Below are 24,200 nucleotides of genomic sequence, written 5' to 3' on the forward strand. Positions count from 1 at the left end.
CTGTTTCTATAGAAACCAATTATTCAGTGGCTAAATTATAACTGTTTATAACAACAATCCCTAGGATGGTTCAATTTTAATCCAAACATCTGAGAAATAAATAAAAAATGTTTTTTTATTATCAATTCAATTAAAAATAGGCATAAAAAAAGAGTTACTATTATGAGAATAAAAATAGATGATAGTCGAATGGCACATTTTGACTTACAGTTGTTAGCTGTGTGACAAAATTAATGGCACTGTGCCTAGATAATATTTTGTCTCTAAAATTTAATTATGAATTCAAATTTCTTCACTGAAAATAATTTGAATGCTATTCAGAATATAAATAGTTGACAGTCGAAAAGCATATTTTGACTTAGTTATTAGCTTTGTGAGAAAATTAATGACACTGCATAGATAATCTTTTGTCTCTAAAATGATAATTATGAATTTATTTTTTTTCACTGAAAATTATTTGAAAACTATTAATTTTAATGTAATTATATTTATTTAAATTAAGTTACATGTTTGCGTTCCGTTTTGATAAAACCAAAATAATTACAGTCTCTATCATTTATATTATTTCATAGCATTTAACAAAATCTGCATCACTACAAATGCTTTCCAATTAGATGCAGAAGGATCATCTTTAGTGTAATGATTCCCAGTATGTTTTGATTTGATTGAGTTATTTTTTTATATGCGTGTCCTGACATTTAAAAGGACATAACATTATTTTTGTTGTACTGTATATGTATAGTTTATAGCTGCAATTGCAATTATCCTTTGTGACAAAGTAATCAGGATTGCAGAAAAAAAAATATAGATACTGATATTTTTCATTATCTTTCTTTACTGATCTCAAAACAGCCTTTTAAAGCAATAAGATATAACTGAATATAACAGAACAAAATGTAAACAGAGATTTTCCCAAGAGACACCCCCCCTAAAAAAAAAAAAAGTCAATAAGAGTATGACTTTTCCCAAAACTTGAGAAAAATCACCAAATTCAAAATACTATATAAACTATTTAAAGTCCCAAAACATCCGTTATTTATTACAAAATATTGTCAGCACTACAAGAGGAAATGATAAAAGTCAGTCTGACATGTTTTGGCCCACCAGCTTTCAATATTCAAATGAGTGTAAAAAATATCTGAGTAGAGAAACTGGAAAACACCAAACAAATGATAATTAAAAACCAACTTCATAAAGATTCCAAAGAAACTTGAAAACTTGTTATTTGAAATTATTTTCTACTTCTGACACCTGAAAGAGCACATGGTAGGTTTGGTAAGAATAACTCTGCACCATAGCTGTCCCTAAAAGGCTTCAGTAGAGATTATCAGATAAGAAACTGCAAAACAATAGTTATTTTCCTAACAAAATAATGTGGTATCTGTGTAAAGTCCAGTAACAAGTATTAGTTGGCCCATCCAATAAGGCAAGGGGTTGGTGGAGTTTGGAAATTGAAAAACATTTACATCAGACAAGGAGGCCTATTTATCAAAGGTCTTGAGGACCTGATCCGACAGTGCGGATCAGGTCCGCAAGACCTCGCTGACTGCGGAGAGCAATACGCCCTCTGCAGACTCGCGGCCAATGGGCCGCCAGCAGGGAGGTGTCAATCAACCTGATCGTACTCGATCGGGTTGAATTGTGGCTATTCCTGTCCGCCTGCTCAGAGTAGGCAGGCAGGGTTATGGAGCAGCAGTCTTTAGACCGCTGCTTCATAACTGCTGTTTCTGGCGAATCTGAAGACTCGCCAGAAACACGGGCCCACAAGTTCTATACGGAGCTTGATAAATGGGCCTCATGGTCTTATTGCATCCAAAACAATTCAAACTCACTGAGTATGTTAATTTATTGCAAGACTACAGAAAAATCTGTTCACTGTGTATTTAAGTATAGCTTACTAGAAATGGCACCCCTAACAAAAATGGCTTAAAAATGAGGCTCAATACAACTTTCAATCATTATCCAGTCTACTCACAATGGGACCGATCCTCAAAAGCTCTCTAGTCTGTAGGAATTGTATAAGGTGCCTTGTTAGTATTAAGAGGCTCCTCAGTGATTGTTTTAATGAGAATTTTTACCTTGGGAACTGTGTATCTCATTAAGGGGAGATCACTGATATGCGTTTTTGTGAAGGAGAGACACTTACTTTACAGTATAGTGCTCAGTAGATAATGATTTCTCTCCATATTGGAGAGTTTTTGAGAATTTGGCCCCTAGTGATAGTGGTAGAAGCAGTAAAATAAAAACACAACAGAATCTGTAAAGAATAAGAATGATGTGAAGATATTTTCGTTTTCCTATTCGTTGAAGCAGCTAACCTCATACAGAAAAAAGGATAGACAATAGTAAAGGAAAGATTGTACGTAAAATGTGAAAGGGAACACCTTTAGGGGAAAACATTTTAGCATACAATCAATATATTCTACATCTGATATTCTATAAAAAGAAAGGAGCCATAAAAAGAGTAATGCATTTAGTGATAAATTTTATGTAGTTGAATACTGGATGATCAACTACTAAACTATAGTCAGGTTGGGGTGAGATTAATAGATCTATAGAATAACGTTGTGTACAAAATACAAGAAAAGTAAAGATTAGCTGTAAAGGAGCTAAAAAGGCATCCAAATTGCATTCAGTGCACTATTATGACATCTGACAACTACCATAGTTAGCAGGGACATCCTGTTAGCGGTTAAGTCTTAAGAAGGTCAAGTCGCCAACTCTTCTGGGTCTGGCTACTAGTTAAAGAATGGATTAGTTCAAAAGATGAGATGCAGGAATCTAAAGACAAGGTTCCCAAATTGCATCGGTATTTAATAAACTCAGCATTTATACACCTTTAACCCGTTGATGACAAGCCATCACTGGATGGATTCATGACTATGCATCAATGGATGGATTATTTAGTTTTGTAATTAGGCTTAAATGGATGGATGATATTTCGAAGATCTTTGGATTTTGTATCTCTTAAGTAATGAGTAATTGACTGTAGGAAATATTGTCTTTTTGAGGAAGAATTCAAATAGGTTTATTAAACCTTTAACTTTATTATCGGTTATTAAAAATTTTTTTTTTTTTTAAACCTTAAACTTTATTAAATTTTTATTACAGAAGGACCTGCTAGGAGATATTTTTTAATGAGTTATTGTCCCTAAGTGGACCATTTGCTATTTGTAATTGAAGTTCTGCAGCGTGTGCCAAAATTGGATATGCTCTCATCAGATTCTATAATAAGGTCTGGGGATGTTAAAGGGGCACTAAAATCAATTTTTTTTAGTCTCGTGATTCAGATAGAGCATGCAATTTTAAGCAACTTTCTAATTTACTCCTATTATCAATTTTTCTTCGTTCTCTTGCTTTCTTTATTTAAAAAGCAGGAATGTGATGCAAAGAAGCCGGCCCATTTTTGGTTGAGAGCCCCAAAAAGTTATACTCAAATTTCAGTGTTTCAAGAAAAACAAACAGGTGGTGTTATAGGACGTTGGATTGTTATGTACTAGATAATGATTTTTTTATTCATCTATAAATATAGCAGACAGTAACAGGATATAAAGTGCCCATGTCAGAAATCCCAACCTGCAAAAACTCATTTTAGGGAGGTGGCTTCACCTGCTTCTGCGTCGCCACCCATCCCCCTCCCAGTTATATATTGGACACCTTGAAACCCTAAATAAGATAGAGACTTATCATTAAAGTAGCTTCCCACTAAAGTCACATTAAAAAAGTAGCTTTATTGCACAACCACATACAACAAACCTATTTTCCAGTGATCGTACGTTTGTTGAATGCTTAAATATTTTAGAATACAAAGTTTAATTACGTGCAGTAAATAAGTTAGTATTTGTGTTTTATTTTATTAAAATCAGTGGGGGCTTTTTGGTTACTGATGCATGCTTTGAGGGTTCTATAACGTCCCAGCAACTAAAGGCATTCCTTAAAGAAGCACTTTGCCGGATTTGGGCCACATTGTATCATGGTACTTGGAGTTTCAGGGAGATTGCATTCCATTTGCTGGCATCAGGGAGTCACTATTACAATCAGGGAGACTCCCTGAACTTCAGGGAGAGTTGGGATGTCTGCCATGTAATGTATTTTGGCTAGATACTTTTTCTATGGCTCTTATACCAGGCATAATTAATGAAAATGCTTTCTAAAGAATCATATTGCTCCTTTGTTCAGTATTTAAATTTTAAAGGATTATGGAAGTTCACATATAGTGAGTATTACGTAAATTGAGTGCTTGTTTTGTTAGAAATTAAGGCAGCATTTACATGAATTATTGTCCACCGTAAAGCATTCATTTTTCCTGCTTAACTTCTCTCAGCAGTTTACATTAAAACAATTCTCACGCTTTGCGCTTGCTAAATATTTCCCATTTGCATCCCCCACTGAAATCAATAGGAAGCGCTAAACAAGAATTAACACAACATTTAAAACATACAAAGTATCATTTTATCCCTGCTGAACATTGACCAAAACTTATGTTTCTCACTACTAGACATTGAGAAACAAAGAACAGGCAAAATAGTGTGAAACCAAATTCCTATGTACAGTATTGAAGTTAAACATCATTTGCATGTTTAAAGGGACATGAAACCCAAATATAGATAGAGCAGGGGTCACCAACCTTTCGGACCTCAGGGACCACTAAACTCAGAATTTTGAATACAGTGGACCACTATCATGATTTTTTTTAAAAAGGTACAAACCTCTATAATGTGTGTGTCTGTTTTTATTTTATATATATATATATATATATATATATATATATATATATATATATATATATATACACACACACACATACTTTACATAACTAGTATAACCATAGCTAAGTTTACATTATGTATATATCTACACATTTTTAAGAAATATTTTTTTGGATTAACTAACTAAATGACAGAAATGAGAGAATAATTTCAAATGACAGATGAAGGGTGAGTGCCAACTTTTGGGCTGGAAACAGAGAGGGAGAAAGTGGGGGAAAATAATTATGTTTAAGAGGACCAAAAGACTTCCAAGTCACCTCCCCTGTTAGGAATTATTCAAAACTACTTATGATCATGGACAGACATTAGAGTCATAAATTAAGTTTATATCAGAAAGTTCTTAATAAGGATGTGAGCTAACCACGACTGATGTTACTGGCAATTACTATAATACTGGTGGGGTATGGCTGATCTGCTGGATGGCAATTACTGGAACTCAGGTGGAATGGCTTTGTACACGGGAAAATTATTAGAATGAAAAATAATTAATATTTAATTAAAGAAAAAGAAGATGGAGGGGAGGAAGACACACAGTGATGTAAGTACATCTGAAGGAATTAGGAAAACTACTACAAAGAGACAGGTAAAGTGAAGAAAATAAATGAAATATGAGAATTTTTTTTAAGATTTTCTTTTTTTTTTTATATACAGGGAGTGCAGAATTATTAGGCAAGTTGTATTTTTGAGGATTAATTTTATTATTGAACAACAACCATGTTCTCAATGAACCCAAAAAACTCATTAATATCAAAGCTGAATAGTTTTGGAAATAGTTTTTAGTTTGTTTTTAGTTATAGCTATTTTAGGGGGATATCTGTGTGTGCAGGTGACTATTACTGTGCATAATTATTAGGCAACTTAACAAAAAACAAATATATACCCATTTCAATTATTTATTTTTACCAGTGAAACCAATATAACATCTCAACATTCACAAATATACATTTCTGACATTCAAAAACAAAACAAAAACAAATCAGTGACCAATATAGCCACCTTTCTTTGCAAGGACACTCAAAAGCCTGCCATCCATGGATTCTGTCAGTGTTTTGATCTGTTCACAATCAACATTGCGTGCAGCAGCAACCACAGCCTCCCAGACACTGTTCAGAGAGGTGTACTGTTTTCCCTCCTTGTAAATCTCACATTTGATGATGGACCACAGGTTCTCAATGGGGTTCAGATCAGGTGAACAAGGAGGCCATGTCATTAGATTTTCTTCTTTTATACCCTTTCTTGCCAGCCACGCTGTGGAGTACTTGGACGCGTGTGATGGAGCATTGTCCTGCATGAAAATCATGTTTTTCTTGAAGGATGCAGACTTCTTCCTGTACCACTGCTTGAAGAAGGTGTCTTCCAGAAACTGGCAGTAGGACTGGGAGTTGAGCTTGACTCCATCCTCAACCCGAAAAGGCCCCACAAGCTCATCTTTGATGATACCAGCCCAAACCAGTACTCCACCTCCACCTTGCTGGCGTCTGAGTCGGACTGGAGCTCTCTGCCCTTTACCAATCCAGCCACGGGCCCATCCATCTGGCCCATCAAGACTCACTCTCATTTCATCAGTCCATAAAACCTTAGAAAAATCAGTCTTGAGATATTTCTTAGCCCAGTCTTGACGTTTCAGCTTGTGTGTCTTGTTCAGTGGTGGTCGTCTTTCAGCCTCTTACCTTGGCCATGTCTCTGAGTATTGCACACCTTGTGCTTTTGGGCACTCCAGTGATGTTGCAGCTCTGAATTATGGCCAAACTGGTGGCAAGTGGCATCTTGGCAGCTGCACGCTTGACTTTTCTCAGTTCATGGGCAGTTATTTTGCGCCTTGGTTTTTCCACACGCTTCTTGCGACCCTGTTGACTATTTTGAATGAAACGCTTGATTGATCGATGATCATGCTTCAGAAGCTTTGCAATTTTAAGAGTGCTGCATCCCTCTGCAAGATATCTCACTATTTTTGACTTTTCTGAGCCTGTCAAGTCCTTCTTTTGACCCATTTTGCCAAAGGAAAGGAAGTTGCCTAATAATTATGCACACCTGATATAGGGTGTTGATGTCATTAGACCACACCCCTTCTCATTACAGAGATGCACATCACCTAATATGCTTAATTGGTAGTAGGCTTTCGAGCCTATACAGCTTGGAGTAAGACAACATGCATAAAGAGGATGATGTGGTCAAAATACTCATTTGCCTAATAATTCTGCACTCCCTGTACTTTAATTCCATTATTTCAAGCCAAGACTATACCAACCTCTTCTGGCTTTATAATGGAAGCATCTTTCTCTGAACAGCCCGCCAGATGGGAGGAGTTAAAGATACAATCTAGCTACGCAAGTTGTGCAGTACTACGCAACGTGCGTAGGGAGATTGTAATTTAACTCCTCCTCCTTTGGTTTTCATTGATGTCCAGCCAGGGGGGTGACACCATCAGAGGAGATTAATTCCTGCTTGATGGTGTCAAGGACCACCAACATCTTCTCATGGACCACTGGTTGGCGACCGGTGAGATAGAGAATACAATTTTAAACAACTTTCCTATTTACTGCTATCATTTAATTTGCTTCCTTCTCTTGTTATCCTTTGCTAAGAGGTTTATCTAGGAAAGCTCAGAAGCAGCAGAGAACCTAAGTTCTAGCTGTTGATTGGTGGCTGCATATATCTATTGATTGTGATTGACTTACCAATGTGTTCAGTGAGAAACGATTAATGCATTGCTGCTCCTTCAACAAATGATACCACGAGAATTAAACAAATGAGATAATAGAAGTAAATTAGAAAGTTGTTTAAAATTGTATTCTCTATCTGAATCATGAAATAAAAAAAAATTGGGTTTCATGTCCCTTTAAGATAAAACATTGAGAAGCTTTAAACAATCTGAATGTAATTTGCATATACACATGATCGGTATACTGAGCACGTTTGCCCAATGATTATATTTTATTAGCTCCTTAAATTTTATAAGTATTTTATTTTATTGTTTTCCATCATTGATTGAAAAAAAATTAAATTTTCTGATTTGGCAAGTTTGTCATCTAAAAACAAGAAGAATAGCGTGGTAAATATCAATTTCTCATACAAGAAAGTGTTCGCAACTATTCTCATCTATGTAAATGGTATTTTATATTGTGAAACGGAGGTTTAATCATAGCCCAAAGTTGCAAAACATTTTTAAAAACTCACTGTACAAAATGGGAATTGTAAAACCCACTCTCACCATACAGAAAGAGTTTTGTCTGATTGCGGTTGGAAACGAATAAGACTGAATGGAAAATACTTAATTCACAATGATGATGAAGTGATTGCCAAGAAAAATCCCATTCCTAAAGAAAAAAATACTGTACTTTACTATCCTGCAAATGCAAGTATGAAATAAGAAGAAAGACTGCATGAGTTTGGTCAGGATTTCTGGTTTTGTGAGTTTCAAAGATATCAAATACCTATACACATATGTAAATAATAGTCATGCACGCTACCTAAGGAGTATACCAGTGATGGCTAACCTTCAATGTTTTGAAACTACATTTCCCATGATGCTTAGGCAGTCTGCTGTCTAGATGACTGGACTATACAACTGAGATATTGAGGCAGATTTATCAATGTGCGGGCGGACATGATGAATCTTTCCAACTTACTTCTGTTATAAAAGGGTTATCTTGGTCTTTTTAGCTGAAAATTATTCGCTTTTCATGAGAGCATCTGAAATAGATTCTGGAGTGCGCACGTTTCTTGAGCAATGTATGGCAGCAGTCATAGCTGGGAAAACCCTCAGCTCAGCATTCACTTTTTAGTACTCAAACACACTATTTGGATGTTTACTATCCAATGATAGATGCACTCTCAGGTTTTTTTAAGCAGTGCTTCTAGCTATACAACTATCATGTTAACTAGCTTAGCTTATCATAGATTTACTGAAGCTACTGCTTTGTAAAGCTCCCTCTACATGTTAACCTGCTTTGGTTACAATATTTAACCATCCACTGCGCTACAGATTGTGCTTCACTTGCAATCTAAACCAAAATGTTTAGTTGTGAATCATAAAAACCCAACAACAAACAACCAAAAACTCTGCATCACACTTTATTTATTTTGCCTGCTTTTTCTACATTTGGCCTCTAAAAATCGTGAGGATTTCCACTGCACCACAGAGGTTACAAGAAATCCTGTAAACTTCATATCAAAGTGTATATCAATGGACTGCACATTTTCTAACAAAATTATAGAGTTTAAAATATGTATTCTATATTTGAATATAAGCAGTGATTAATTGCTGATATGCTATGCATAGGGTTGCCATATTGTCAGTTTAAGAAGGGACAAGTATGAAAAATGCATATGTCAGGGTTCTTACAATGGAACAGCATTCAAACATTTATTTTAACAGCCCTGACATATGTATTTTTCACAGGTATCCTCCCTTAAAGTGGCAATATGATAACCCTAGCTATGCATATAATAAAAATTGACTTTAAGGCCCATTTACTTTCCCTTCCTGGTTTATTTATCAGGACAAGGTCGTTCTAAGGATATTATCTCTAGGTATTTTCCAATAAGAATATCAGCAGATTGTTATCCATTAGTTTTGCTCTAAACCACAGACTAGCATTAAAGAATGTTCTAAAATAATTGCCCATTGTCAGATCATTGAAGTATTATGCCTTGGTACAGAGTCATTCTAAAGAGGATTAATTGTGCTGTAAAAAGTTTTAAAAGTCTGCTATTCACTGGGGTTTTCCAGGTTATGCAGTGGAAAAGAAAATAAGTAGAAACAACTTCTCTATTCTGTAATTTGAAAGCTTTAACTTTATTGAGATAAACATTTTTAATATCTATGTTGTTTATATGGAGCTTTTAGTTGTAGTGTACAAAGCCTCTCTGTTGTATTGCATATACTTGGAGAAAAAAAAAAATCAGTCACTTAAATTTTCTTTCATGAGAATTAAAACTTATATCTTAAGGGACATGAAACCCAAACTTTTTTTTCATGATTCAGATAGAGCGTACCTTTTAAAACAACTTTCTAATGTACTTCTATTATCAGATATACTTAATTCTCTTGGTATCCTTTGTTGAAGGAGAACTAATTCACTGCCGGGAACTAGCTGAACACATTGGGTGAGCAAATGACAACAGGCATATTTATGCAGCTACCAATCAGAAGCTATCTCCTAGTAGGGCATTACTAAGCATTTTGTTAACATTTAACAGAGTTTGTTCAAGATTAGGGGTCCGATTTATCAAGCTCCGTATGGAGCTTGTCGGGTTGATTGACGCCCCTTGCTAGCGGCCGATTGGCCGCTAATATGCAGGGGGCGGCATTGCACCAGCAGTTCACATTTATTGATGTGCAGCGGACATGATATGCTACATCGTATCATATCCACTTGCACTATGATAAATATAGCCCTAAGTATGTCCCCATATGGTCCTTGAAGGCTGCACATGTACCATGATTTTGCAGTCTCCCTGCAAGTACAGATCAGTCAATCAAATTACTCATTTTTTTTTTATGAAGACGAGAAATCCTAATAAAGTTGCTTGTTTGCATTGTCTACTATTCAAAGTAATAGTAAACATAACGGAAATAAAGCACTGCATATCAGTTGAGACAGTGCTTACATTTGAAAACTCTCATAACAAGCCCTTTGCCTCTATAGGTACAGGCTCCAATAGTTGGTATTTTCAATAGCATGGGTGGAGCGGCCACTCATTGGCTGTAACATCCATCTTGTCAGAAACAAAAAGAATGCTGTTTTGCAGGAGGGCGTTAAACTGTTTAAAGAAATATAGAAAGCAAACATAAAAAGTTTGCGGTCACTTTTTCAACTAGCTCCTTGTAGTGCATAGCTGCTCTTTCACACAAAGGATACAAAAAAATGAAGCAAATTTGAATATTATAAGTAAATTGGAAAGTTTTTTTTAAATTACATGTCTGAATAATGAAAGAAAATTGTTGGGTTTCATGTCCCGTCAAATATATATAACAATTTTCCAATTGACTTCTATTATTTAATTTGCTTCCTTCTCTTGTTATCCTTTTTTTTAAAGGTTTATCTAAGTAAGCTCAGGAGTCGCAAAGAACCTTAGTTCTAGCTGCTGATTGGTGGCTGCACATATATACAGAATGTCATTGGCTCACCCATGTGTTCAGTTAGAAACCAGTAGTGCATGCTGCTCCTTCAACAAATGATACCAAGAGAATAAAGCGAATTTTATAATAGAAGTAAACTGGAAAGTTGCTTAAAATTGTACGTTCTACCTAAATAATAAAAGAAAAATTGTTGGGTTTCATGTCCCTTTAAGTACTCTTCTTAAATTAAGTTAGGTACAGAGGATAAAAGGATGAGATAAGGAAGCATTTAGTTTAGCCAGTTTGTGATTCAGACAGAGCAAGCAATTTTAAGCAACTTTCTAATTTACTCCTATTATCAATTTTTCTTCATTCTCTTGCTGTCTTTATTTGAAAAAGGCATCTAAGGTTTTTTAGGTTCAGAGCTCTGGACAGCACTTTTTTATTGGTGGATGAATTTATCCACCAATCAGCAAGGGCTACCCCGGTTGTTCACCAAAAATGGGCCGGCATCTAAACTTACATTCTTGCATTTCAAATAAAGATACCAAGAGAATGAAGAAAATTTGATAATAGGAGTAAATAAGAAAGATGCTTAAAATGTCATGCTCTATCTGAATCACAAAACAAATTTGGGTTCAGTGTCCCTTTAAACAGATTGTGCTGTCTGTCAATAGATCTTTGGGTGTCTCTCGTATCAGCCTGTAAACTTCTATCCCAGATGTGTATAGCTATGTACCATATTCATAGAAAAAAAAAAAATAGTGCTTTTTCACATGCATGATAAAAACTTTGCGCCCTCTAGCAATTTATACAGAAAATTAGTAGCTATTAAATATCTAACCATACAAATATTAGATACATTTTAAAACCACACCAAATTCTCCTTGTAATTATCTATTAGTTCCTTGACGATTCAACAAAATGAGGCCGTATTACCATTATTAGATTAGAACGTTTTAAAAAAAAATTGTACGCACTCCCTAAATTATGAAAGTTCGCATTTATATCCCATTAAAGTCAAGTTATACAACTGCACCTTATTCTGTTATCACAGTATGCACCTTTTTGTTTACAAGATTCTTTGCAGGACTACAGAAAAAAAACCTTAAGGGGACAGTACACTGTAAAATTGTTTTTACATGAATGTATTTGCAATGACTTGTTATACCAGCTACAGAGTATAAAATGTATGAGAAATTGCATTTTCAGCTTTGTGTATATGAAGTAGCTGGTTTTGTGCTTTTAAACCACAGCCTATTTACAATGGGTTGAGCTTTAGGTAATAACAGATCTCATTAGGTTATCACTTTGTGTACACACACTTGCTTCCTTATATTATATATGTCTAGAAAACCAAAGCTCAATACTTAGAGAGAACAGTGGAAAATTATCATTTTATTACTTAACTATCATGCTCCCCACTGAGAGTGTAATCTCTTCAGCTGTCTGTGTTTACTTAGGCTACTCAATAGAATATACTCCAGTATAGAAACTTTCAGTATAGGTTGGGATACCACAGTCTAAATCAGCTATTTCAAATGTCAAAATAGGGGTAAAGGAGCTACTTGTAAATAATTTAAAACACTCCATCAGGTAAAATGAATCATTGGGAACAATGTAAAGGGGAGAAAGTTTTTGGGTGAACTGTCCCTTTAAGGTTGATTTTTTTTTTATCCTGCGGTAATAACAGCTTAAACTTCTTTAGATTTGTTTTTAATAAAGTAAGAGAATTAAGTTCCTTAGTCTGCTGCTGTGGTTGCTGCATGGAACCTGAATCCATAATTAAGGCATCAGAACAACAGATGAAGTGTGTATAAAATAAAATGTCACTCATACATCATTTCACGCTGTAATTACTTTAGCCTCCGCATATCTGGCATTTTCTGCACTCACCTGCACAACTCCAGTCTATTCATAATGTTGCTGACAGACTTACTCAGCAATTCACTTTTCTTGATCTACTTTATCCTTTTGCATATTAGGCCTTTCTTATATTTTTTTTACACGACTATAACCTGACACTTCCCCCCCCCCCATTTTAGTACAGGTATGCCTCACTTTACAGCGCTTCGCTAATACATTATTTTGCGGAGCTGAAGTTCAACCTCCAATGATTTTGAAACAGTGATGTACTCATTGCGAGAAAAGTGTTTTCAAGTTTTTAAACACACTGGCAAGTGAAAAAAAAGCTAAAACCGCCTTGTTTCACTTTAACACGATTTTCACTTTACAGCGGAGCTCTGGTCCCTCACCCGCTGTATGAGCGATGTATACCTGTATATCAGATTTGTTCCAGCAGCTTTTTCACATTAATTTTGGACTTTTCAAATGATATAGGCTTAAAGGGACACTGAACCCACATTTTTTATTTTGTGATTCAAATAGAGCATGCAATTTTAAGTAACTTTCTAATTTACTCCTATTATCAATTTTTCTTCGTTCTCTTGCTATCTTTATTTGAAAAAAAGGCATCTAAGCTTTTTTATGGTTTAGAACCCTGGACAGCACTTTTTTATTGGTGGATGAATGTATCCACCAATCAGCAAGGACATCCCAGGTTGTTCACCAAAAATGGGCCGGCATCTAAACTTACATTCTTGCATTTCAAATAAAGATACCAAGAGAATGAAGAAAATTTGATAATAGGCGTAAATGATAAAGTTGCTTAAAATGTCATGCTCTGTCTGAATCAAAAATGAAATATTTTGGGTTCAGTGTCCCTTTAAGATTTTAAAAATATAAAAAACAGTTTATTTTTCATTATTCATAATAATATTCCAGTTTACTTTTATTATCAAAATAATTTTGTTCTTTTTGGATTCTTTGTTCAATAGCATACCTTGATGGTCACAAAAACATGCACATGTCTGGAGCACAATATGGCAGAAGGGAGAAAATTATTTTGCACTACTGGTAGCTAGATGTGTTCAGCTAGCTACCAGTAGTGCAATACTGCTCCTTCAGCAAAGGATAACATGAGAATGAAGCAAATTTGATAATAGAAGTTAATTGAAAAGTTGTTTAAAAATTGTATGTTCTATCCAAATCCTAAAAGAAAATGATGGGGTTTCCTGTCCCTTTAAATCTAAATAAAGGCTACAAAGCATTTTAAGATGTATTACAAAGCCTTTTTGTGAAAGTTTTTTTGTTTCTATACTGCTTATCAATCAGTGAGCAAACAGGCTTTAAATATACATAAAAAACATTTTTTAGATAGAGCATACCATTTTGAATAACTTTTCATATCGCTTTAAAGAGACACATGGGGGCCGATTTTTTTAAGGGGACCGCTGTTTCTTAACTGATCCATGGCCACTGAGCGGCGGACAGCAATCAACCTGTTTGAGTTGATTGACACCCCCTGCTAGCGGCCGATTGGCCGTGAATCGGCAGGAGGCGGCATTGCACAAGCATTTCACCAGAACTGCTTGTGCAATGCTAAATGCGGACTGCGTATGCTGTTGGCATTCAGTGATGTCTGTCGAACATGATACGCTACAGTGTATCATGTCGGAGAGGCATTGATAAATCGGCCCCTAAGCATCTTGTAATAAGACAACATTTCTGCTGCTTAGTACATGGAGACCACAGTGAGATAAATGCTTCTCTATTTAAGACTACATGTAGAGCCACTAAAATGCCTTCATAGTTCAAACACAAACATTATATAGATTGAGAAAGTGGGAGACAAGTTAAGAGCCTTAAAGAAGTATATTGTTGTCCGTGGGAAATAGATTGAGCTGCTGCTGACTAGAACAACACTGGGGAATTTTGTTTGATACTTGTCTGGGGTTAACTGTCTGTGACTCTGGAGACAGCACAGCTTCCTGAGAGTGCTATTGAGCACCCAGGGCTGAGCATGTTGCAGGGTCATCGGATGTGTACCCGGTCCAGTCTGAGAGTGCAGTCCCTTTCTGTGTTTTGTATATGTCTAGGGAGATTACATAAGTCTGTGAACCCTGACTTGTTCCCAGTTTGTTTAATTGAGAGCTTGCATTTGTGTGGCTGTATTAGGGACCCAGGTTTTGAAAGAGACCTTGAGGTGGTACCTGGGCTTGTCCCATTTGGCCTGATGCGGTAACTAACTCTTCCAGTTCTGCTTTTAATCTTAGCGGAGGGCTTGTAAGCGAGTGCTGGGCTTTCTCTGTGTGTAATATTGTTTGATTGTAGGTTTTTCAGATGTTCAGTATTTAACCAGACAATCCACTACTTTAATGGACTGTCCAGTTATATTAACGTAAAAACTGGACATTAACCATATTGTGCTGTTTAGTATGATAATATAAATAACAGGCTGAGGGTCATATCTGAGATTTGTTGCGTACATATGGCTAATAGGGGCAGCAGGGCAATTGGTCTCATCCGAGATCCAAGATGGGTATCTAATAATTCACAGGTACTGCAGGCCATGGAGTTAGGTTTTAGACCCCATTTGAGATATAGTTGACAGGAGCTGCAGACCCAAAGCATATGGTCTAGATCTGTGTTTCCCAAATGCAGTCCCAACAGGGCATGTTTTCATTATAGCTGAACAAGTGCACAGGTAAAATAATCATCTGATGGTGAGAGCAGGTTAGTAACCATGGTTACTGATCAGCTGATTACTTCACCTGTGCACTAATTCAGCTATATTGAAAACATGGCCTGTTGGGGGTACTGTAATGAACAGTATATGTGAAATCAATTTCTTAATCCCTATTGCAGGATATAAGTTCATAGTATAAATATGTGGTACTGTTCCTTTAATAATATTTAAACTTAGTCTTTTGTGTAAGGATATGTCTCATTAAAATAGAAGTAGCTAGATGCAAATCTTATACAACTAACTTACTTCCTAATGAGTAAAATTGTATATAAGAGACTTGAAGTGATGTTTGGTAAGACTGTAGGAATTATGTTTCAAAAGCCAAATAAATTCAAGTCTATAGAAATCTGCAGAAGTGTTAACAGCATCCTAGGTTAATAAACAATAAATAAAAGTGAGGAAAGATCTTACCCTCAAAAGAAAATGTCACTGACCGGTCAGAGGAGATGGAATCAGGTAAGATACTGAACAGGAACTGCAGGCAAGGAGTATGACAACACAGCAGTGTTACAGGTGAAACTCTGGAAGTGCTGCTGAGTGAAAATGAAGAAATGCTGAAAATCTCTGCAGGAGGCTGGAAAGCAGGAGTAAGGAAATCCAAATATTCTTGTAGAAGGAAACTTTGAGAAATAAGCTTCTAACAAAAATGAAGCAGGAAGCTGTTCAAACTTCAATACCAAGCATGGTAAAGAAGTAACAGCTGCATTATATAGGCTGATTGGTTCACACCTCTTAAAGGGAAAGACAGAATGTTACAGGTACGTGAGGACCGCGTTTGGGAAACACTGGTCTAGATCTTAAAACAGCCCCACATATGACTTTCCCGGGGAGACCCAACAGTTGCCCAATATTTTTGCGCAAGACAATTAGCAACCCTATTTGAGAGTCTGTACCTAAATTTGCAAAAATGTTCTATAAAATCATCTTGGTGCTAGAGATGGCCAGTAGGGTGGTAAGACCAGGGGCTACATTTATTGTCATATGCTAACAACATTTTTTGAGTTCCAACATGGACAACAACAACAAGGTTTGCTTAGTATATTTGTTTTACTTATTGTATTTGACTTTTAATGGTGGAGTGGCAGTAACTAAATGAAAATGTCACAATTATCAACACATAAGTATTTTCTGAACACTGGGTACATTTTTTAATACAAGTTGCATATTTAGATGCCTTCTAGATTGTGTTATGGTAAGTTGTTTTAGACACAGGGGTAGATTTACTAAAGGTCAGTCATCCCGATCGTATCGTAATCGGGATGATTTAAGTCCGCCACCTTAAGACCTCTGCTTCTTAACTTCCATTTCGGGGGATCCTGAAATGATGGGCGTAAAATGCAGCATCCGCTGCTTAACCTCTTGAGTGCTAACGATGGCTCTGAGCTGTCGTAAATTTTCCCAGTCAGGTGTGGACAACGGCTCAGAGCTGTTGCTAGCACTCACCCAACTTGAGGGCAATCTGGGGGCTCCCATCGACTCCCACCCCGGCGATCGGGCCTGTATAGTGACAGGCATCACCGGGCTTCCCGTTTCACAAGGTGACATCACGCGCAATGGCGTGATGACGTCACCGCACAACTTTATTTAAAATTTGCAATGCACAATATAGGGAAAGGGAGCATGCTGCTTAATAGCTTGTATCTCAGGCATCTAAGCAGCTACAGACCCACCATTTGAAAGATAATCACCTAACCTTTTCAACGGTATAAGTGGATCTTGGGGATCTAGAAACAAATTAAAAAAGTTAAAAAAATATATATTTAAAAATAGTAAAAAAAATAAAATAAAAAGCTTAAATTCAGCTTAGCACCCAGGTGGGAAATGGCTTAGCACTCAAAGGGTTACTAAATCTACCCCACAGACTAGCAGAATAATTTGTGTTGTATTGAAATCTTTAACAAAATGTATTAATGTTTCAGGGAAGTGATGAGGAGGTTTCAGAGAATGAAGATGAGATGGAAGAAAAATCTGAGAGCGATGGAAGTGATTATGCCCCTAATAAAAAAAAGAAGAAAAAACTTAAGGAGAAGAAAGAGAAAAAAACAAAACGGAAAAAGAAAGATGATGATGATGATGATACTGAAGACGGAGGTATAAAGGTAACGTAATGTCAGTAGTTCTTTAGTAGCTGATGTCAACATTTAATGAATGAAATATAACATAATGAACGGTGTACAAAGATAGAAATGTTAATGCAGAAAGAAATGTCTCAACATGCACTAAACACATTTGTTATATTTCCTCAGTTAATAAAATAAATAGCGAAGATTGAATCAACTATTCCTGGTTTACAAACATACGCACTTAAAGCGATACTAAACCCAAATTTTGTCTGTAATGATTCAGATAGCGCAGGCAGTTTTAAGCACCATTCTAATTTACTCCTATTATCAAATTTTCTCCGTTCTCTTGCTATCTTTATTTAAAAAACAGAAATGTAAAGCTTAGGAATTGGTCCATTTTTGGTTTAGAACCTGGGTTACACTTGCTAATTGGTGACTAAATGTAGCCACCAATAAGCAAGTGCTATCCAGGATTCTGAACCTAAAATAAAGATAGCAAGAGAACAAAGAAAAATGTATAATGTTTTTTAAACACACCAAAACTAGCAGAGAGGAAATATAAACCAAAATCTAATACAAAGTATTACAATCTCTGTAGATGTAGAATGTAAGAATGAATTGATGACCAAAAATTAAAAAAAAAAAAAATAAACATAATCCTCCAGCACTACAAGATCCCTCACAAGATTCTAGAAAGTCAAATTTTTCTATACTTGTTCCCTGCATTTGTGTGTGTAAGAGAAACAAGTCCATTGCAATATAGCACTGCATGACATGACAGTTTTATACTTTGTGATTTGTACTTTATATTATTATAGACTACCCATTCTGCCTTTTAACATTTATTATTTTTAGGATTTACATGTTCTATTTTGTATTTCAATGCATTTAGAGTCTATATACATAAGTGTATTTAGGACTGTGATTTTACAAATTTTGATTGTGCTTTGAAAGTTTGTGTAACTTTAACAAATTAGGATCATACTGTATATTTCTGTATATCTTTTACAAATTTCATTGCACTTTGCATTTGTTCAGTGTGAAATGAGTCTGACAGTTTTAGAAAGTGGTAGAGACAGGGCAATTCCATGGACTGAACAGCGGAGTTCCCAGGGTGTGTCTGGATCTCTCTCACAGGTCTCATGATATTCTCTAAGCAATTTACACCTGCAGATCCCTCAGATGTATCTTGCCAGCTGTATGTGGGTAAAGTTTGCTCAAAATACCCAATGCACTTATTTAAATGTTAGAAAAGTAATATGTACTAAACTAGTAGCAAATGCAAGTTAAATTGCAGTGAAAACATTTTAGTTTAATTTGTATTTCCTGCAAAATGAGACATGGGGGCTGATTTATCATGTGTCTGGCGGACATCGATAAATGCAGACAGCATACGCTTTAGGCATTTATCATTGCACAAGCATTTTGTGTGAAATGCTTGTGCAATACTGCCCCCTGCACATTCATGGCCAATCGGCTGCTAGTAGGGGTTGTCAATCATCCTGATTGTATTCGATCGAGATGATTGCTATCCACCACCTCAGAGGTGGCGGATGAGTTAAGAAGCAGCGGTATGACGACTGCTGCTTCTTAACTTATGTTTCCAGTGAGCTTGAAGGCTCACGCGGAAACTGCTGCATTCACAGCATGGTAAATCGGCCCCTATGTCTTTCATTGTCTCAAATATGGGGGAAATAGCGGATTTGTACTTGTGACCTGCTGAGTAAACTGGTTGTAAACTAGTATATGATGCAGGGGGTGCCAATCATCCCGATTGTATACGATTGGGATGATTGCTATCCGCAACCTCAGAGGTGACGTATGAATTAAGAAACCTGAAACTATGGGGGGTAGATTGCAGCATCCGCTGCTTGTTAAATCTACCCCTTGATATCATTGTCAGGTGCTTCCCTGTTAACGTTTCTATCTCAGAAAGATTAATTAATTTATATGGGAGACAGCTCTCATCTCTCTGGGACTTCTTGGTTCCACATTTTTTCTTAAAGGATTTATTGAGTTCAGCCCCTTTGAAATCTGCACTATAATTTCTCACCACGATGGAGAACCTTTGATCTTTTGATCGACAGGCCCTTGTCTTGTATGCTGAAGGTTGGTGGTTCCAATCTCAGTGTAGGTGTATGATTTCTTGTTTTTTTCATACCGGGTGGTAGGTTCTTAAACTGCTAGTAGAGGTGGTAAGCACAACGACTGTAAGGGGTTAAAGAATGGAATAGATATGCATAAGGCTATCTGAATAATTCATTAACTTACATTTACAAAAATATACACATATATAAGGGGCATTTTGGTTCTTATCTGCAATCAAAATCTATGTTTCTATATGTGTAGGTGGCTATTTTTAGCGTTTGCTGATTGGTGGCTACATTTAGCCACCAATCAGCAAGCGCTACACAGGCGCTGAACCAAAAATGGGCTGGCTCCTAAGCTTTACATTCCTGTTTTTCACATAAAGATACCAAGAGAACAAAGATAAATTAATAATAGGAGTAACTTAGAAAGTTGCTTAAAATTGCATGTTCTATCTGAATCATGAAATAAAACATTTGGGTTAAGTATCCCTGTCTTAAAACTGTTGCTTTTTAACTAGAGCCCATAGTAACTCACTGCATTCAATAATAAATCATTTAAATAAAATCCTAAAATGATAATTAAATACAGAGTTTTCAAGCATAAGCTCATTCATTAATTCTACTTAAAGGGACACTGTACCCAAAAAATTTCTTTCGTGATTTAGATTGAGCATGAAATTTTAAGCAACTTTCTAATTTACTCCTTTTATCAAATTTTCTTCATTCTCTTGGTATCTTTATTTGAAATGCAAGAATGTAAGTTTAGATGCCGGCCCATTTTTGGTGAACAACCTGGGTTGTCCTTGCTGATTGGTGGATAAATTCATCCACCAATAAAAAAGTGCTGTCCCGAGTACTGAAACCAAAAAAAGCTTAGATGCCTTCTTTTTCAAATAATGATAGCAAGAGAACGAAGAAAAAATGATAATAGGAGTAAATTAGAAAGTTGCTTAAAATTGCATGCTCTTTCTGAATTACAAAAGAAAAAATTTGGGTACAGTGTCCCTTTAAGAAACAATAACATGTTCTCCTTCAATAAATCTTCTATGACTATTTAATACCATACTCCATCAGACTATACTACTACATGTTCTTCATAAATAATCATAGCTGCTCAAGCATAGTTGTGCTTGTGTCCAGGTATACTTTTCTCTCCTCCACATTAGTCATCTCCTACAGCTTTATTTTCTCCTATGATTTTTAGTATGGAATACCTTTTCCCCAGATATATGAAACTCCTCAACCTTGTAGAATTTACCACCTTTCTGCTCTTGAGTAGATGTTACGTTCACTAACCAAAGCAACACATTTCAGAAAGTTCCTTCCAATCTCAGGGGTGAGGGTATGAGAAGGTGCAATGTATATCCTGTATTTAGTTTATGAAGAAGTGTTTATGGTATCAGGAGGTGTAATATACAGGGTTATTCTTTATAAAGGTAACACTGAATGTTAGGACAGGGGTGGCCATACAGGGGACAGAGCATACAGGGAGAGGGGAATAACTTAAATAATAATATATTTCCTAAAAATGTCCAGTGGTACAAAGCCAGATCTTTGTCAGGTTACAGGGTAACCTTTGTCTCTTGCTCTCTCCTCCAGAGGGCTTTGTAGACCACCCCAAGTGACACATTTTATTTTTTCTGGATCCACAAAATCTATGGCACACATATTTTGTTCTGCTTTTTCCCAAGAGCCAAATAAACTAGTGCAAAGGGGCCCCATGTGGCCCATAGGCCGCCATTCGGCCATCCCTGTTTTAATAATTTCACTATTATGAATATATAATTTGTGAAATGCATCATATTAGGAGGCAGTTATTCACTACTGTAAGGATTCTGTAAGAAGTGCTGTCTTTCTGTGTTCTGTGTAGGCCGGTTTAAATATTTTCTAAAATGTAATAGAAATGTTTCTTCAGGTTTTAACTTGAGATCAACTTCTTTATTCTGGTGTTGCTCTTTATAGGAAAAATGCTTTCAGTTTCAACACTATTAATTGTGAAATATGAAGGTTGTTCGTTTCCGTTGCAGGAGATTAAATCTCCTTTCCTCCAACCTTAAAGGGACAGTCTACACCAGAATATGTATTGATTTAAAAGATAGATAATCCCTTTATTACCCATTCCCTAATTTTTCATAACCAACACAGTTATATAAATACACTTTTTAACTATGTGATTAACTTGTATCTAAGCCTCTGCAAACTGCCCCCTTATTTCAGTTCTTTTGACAGACTTGCATGTTAGCCAATCAGTGCTGGCTCCTAGGAACTCCACGTGCGTGAGCATAGTGTTATCTATATGACACACATGAACATGAACTAACACCCTCTAGTGGTGAAAAACTGTCAAAATGCCCTGAGAGAAGAGGTGGCCTTCAAGGGCTTAGAAATTAGCATATGAACCTCTTAGGTTTAGCTTTCAACTAAGAATACCAAGAGAACAAAGCAACATTGGTGATAAAAGTAAATTGGAAAATTGTTTAAAATTACATGCCCTATCTGAATCATGAAAGTTTATTTTGGACTAGACTGTCACTTTAAATTGTGACCTCTTGTCAAAAACAATTTTCTTGGAATAAACAGAGCTTCTGCCATCTCTGTATATGGGCCTTGAATATATTTATATAAAGTAATCATGTCACCTCTCAAGTGCCTTTTTTCTAAAGAAAACAGACCCAGTTTGGCTAACTTCTCCTCATAGCTTAAATTCTCCATTCCCCTTATTAGCTTTGTGGCCCTTCTCTGAACTTTTTCTAGTTCTACAGTATCTTTTTTTGCGATTGGTCCCAAGAACTGCACTCCATACTAAAGGTGAGGTCTTACCAGGGCTTTATATAGTGACAGAATTATGCTCTCCTCCCTTGAATCAATGCCTCTTTTAATACATGCTAGTATCTTATTAGCCTTTGAAGCCGCTGCCCTGCATTTTGCACCCATCTTTAGCTTGTTATCTATTACTACTCCCAAATCCCTTTCCTCCTCTGTTTGGCTAAGTCTTGTCCCATTTAAATCATACATTTCCTGCTTATTTTTACTTCCAAAATGTAGAACCTTGCATTTTCCCGTAATAAATCTCATTTTCCATTTACTTGCCCATACTTCTAATTTTTGCAGGTCCCTTTGTAACGAAAGTTCATCCTGCTCTGACCTTATGACCTTACTTAACTTAGTATCATCTGCAAAAATAGAGATGTCACTATTTAATCCTTGCTCCAAGTCATTTATAAAAATATTAAAAAGAACAGGGCCCAGTACTGATCCCTGGGGGACTCCACTGATTACCTTTGTCCAATCTGAGTATGATCCATTTACTACTACTCGTTGTTCCCTATCTTTTATCCAGTTATTTATTCATGAGCTCAGATTTCGGGCTATTCTCAGTCCCTTCATTTTGTGCATTAATCTCTCATGTGGCACTGTATCAAACGCCTTTGCAAAATCTAAGTATATCACATCAACTGATTCCCCTTTATCTATATTTTTACTTACTTCCAATCCTCGTAGAATCTAATTAGATTAGTTTGACATGATCTATTTCTCATAAAACCATGCTGATTAGAACTCATAGGGGCATATTTATCAAGCTCTGTACGGAACGTGATGCCCCATGTTTCCAGACGTAAACAGAAGTTATGAAGCAGCGGTCTAAAGACTTGTAGCATGTTCCAATATCATTCTTGCAAAGTTGCTGCCATATTGTGCTCCAGGAATGGGCACGCTCCTAAGCATACCTCCCTGCTTTTAAACCAAACAAACCGAGAAAACAAAGAAAAATTGATAATAGAAGTAAATTTGAAAGTTGTTTAAAACACCATGCTCTATCTGAATCATTGTAGGTTTAATATCCCTTTAAAGAAATTAGCTGAATTATGATGATGATCTTTTTGCAGAAAAAAAATGTTGCTTCCTTTGATCCTTTATTTTGTTTTGCATAATTCTTTATTTCTGTCAACTGAGCTGTCGTTACCAGAGTCCCTACTGCCCTTTTCTTAAGAATAAGTACTACCATAGCAATTATGTTCCCCTAAACCCCCAAGTGCATATTATTTATACTCACAGACCTTTTCTATTTTATTTTAGATAATAATTATACCATTTCATCCGCTAAAAAAAAAGAGAAGCGCTAACCACATTACTGTTTATTGTAGCAACACTTTATAATATTATCTTTGTAATCTGTTGTGAAGACAAAACAAAGGTGATTATTTATGCAGTCTGTTTTTTTATTTTCTTCCACAATCTACCATCAGCTCTCTTGAGTCTTCCTAACCGTCCCTTGTTTTTTCTCTCCTTTCAACAAAATATCTAATATATATTTACTGTTGCTATAGCATTTCTAATTACTGGTTAGTCGTATTTTTATTTTTTTGGTATCTTCTATATATAACTTTATCTGACTGTGTCTGTAATATTGTAAGTTACTTTTTAGCTATACCAACCCCACCTGCAGTAAAGAACTCACCCTTGGTTTCAATACTGTAAATGACCTAAAGTGGAAAAAGATCTCTAATATACTATCTTGCTTGCCAAATATAGCTGTGATGGTTAATATAACCAAATACTTTCTTACTGCACCTCTTTCGTAACCAAATGTTATGTTCTGTAATTTGTTTAATTTGTTCTACTTCC

At 35.9% G+C, this 24,200-nt stretch overlaps 1 protein-coding gene across 1 annotated transcript in view; it reads left to right on the top strand.

Moving 5' to 3' along the window:
- Window positions 1-24,200, top strand: part of CHD5 (chromodomain helicase DNA binding protein 5) — a 584,561-nt gene that overhangs the window by 195,857 nt on the left and 364,504 nt on the right. Inside the window, exon 3 of the mRNA XM_053690398.1 lies at window positions 17,341-17,520. Coding sequence (XP_053546373.1) covers window positions 17,341-17,520 — 180 coding nt within the window. The remainder of the gene's footprint in view (window positions 1-17,340; window positions 17,521-24,200) is intronic.

This window comes from Bombina bombina, chromosome 8 (genome assembly GCF_027579735.1).
Source record: "Bombina bombina isolate aBomBom1 chromosome 8, aBomBom1.pri, whole genome shotgun sequence".
Classification (NCBI taxonomy): domain Eukaryota; kingdom Metazoa; phylum Chordata; class Amphibia; order Anura; family Bombinatoridae; genus Bombina; species Bombina bombina.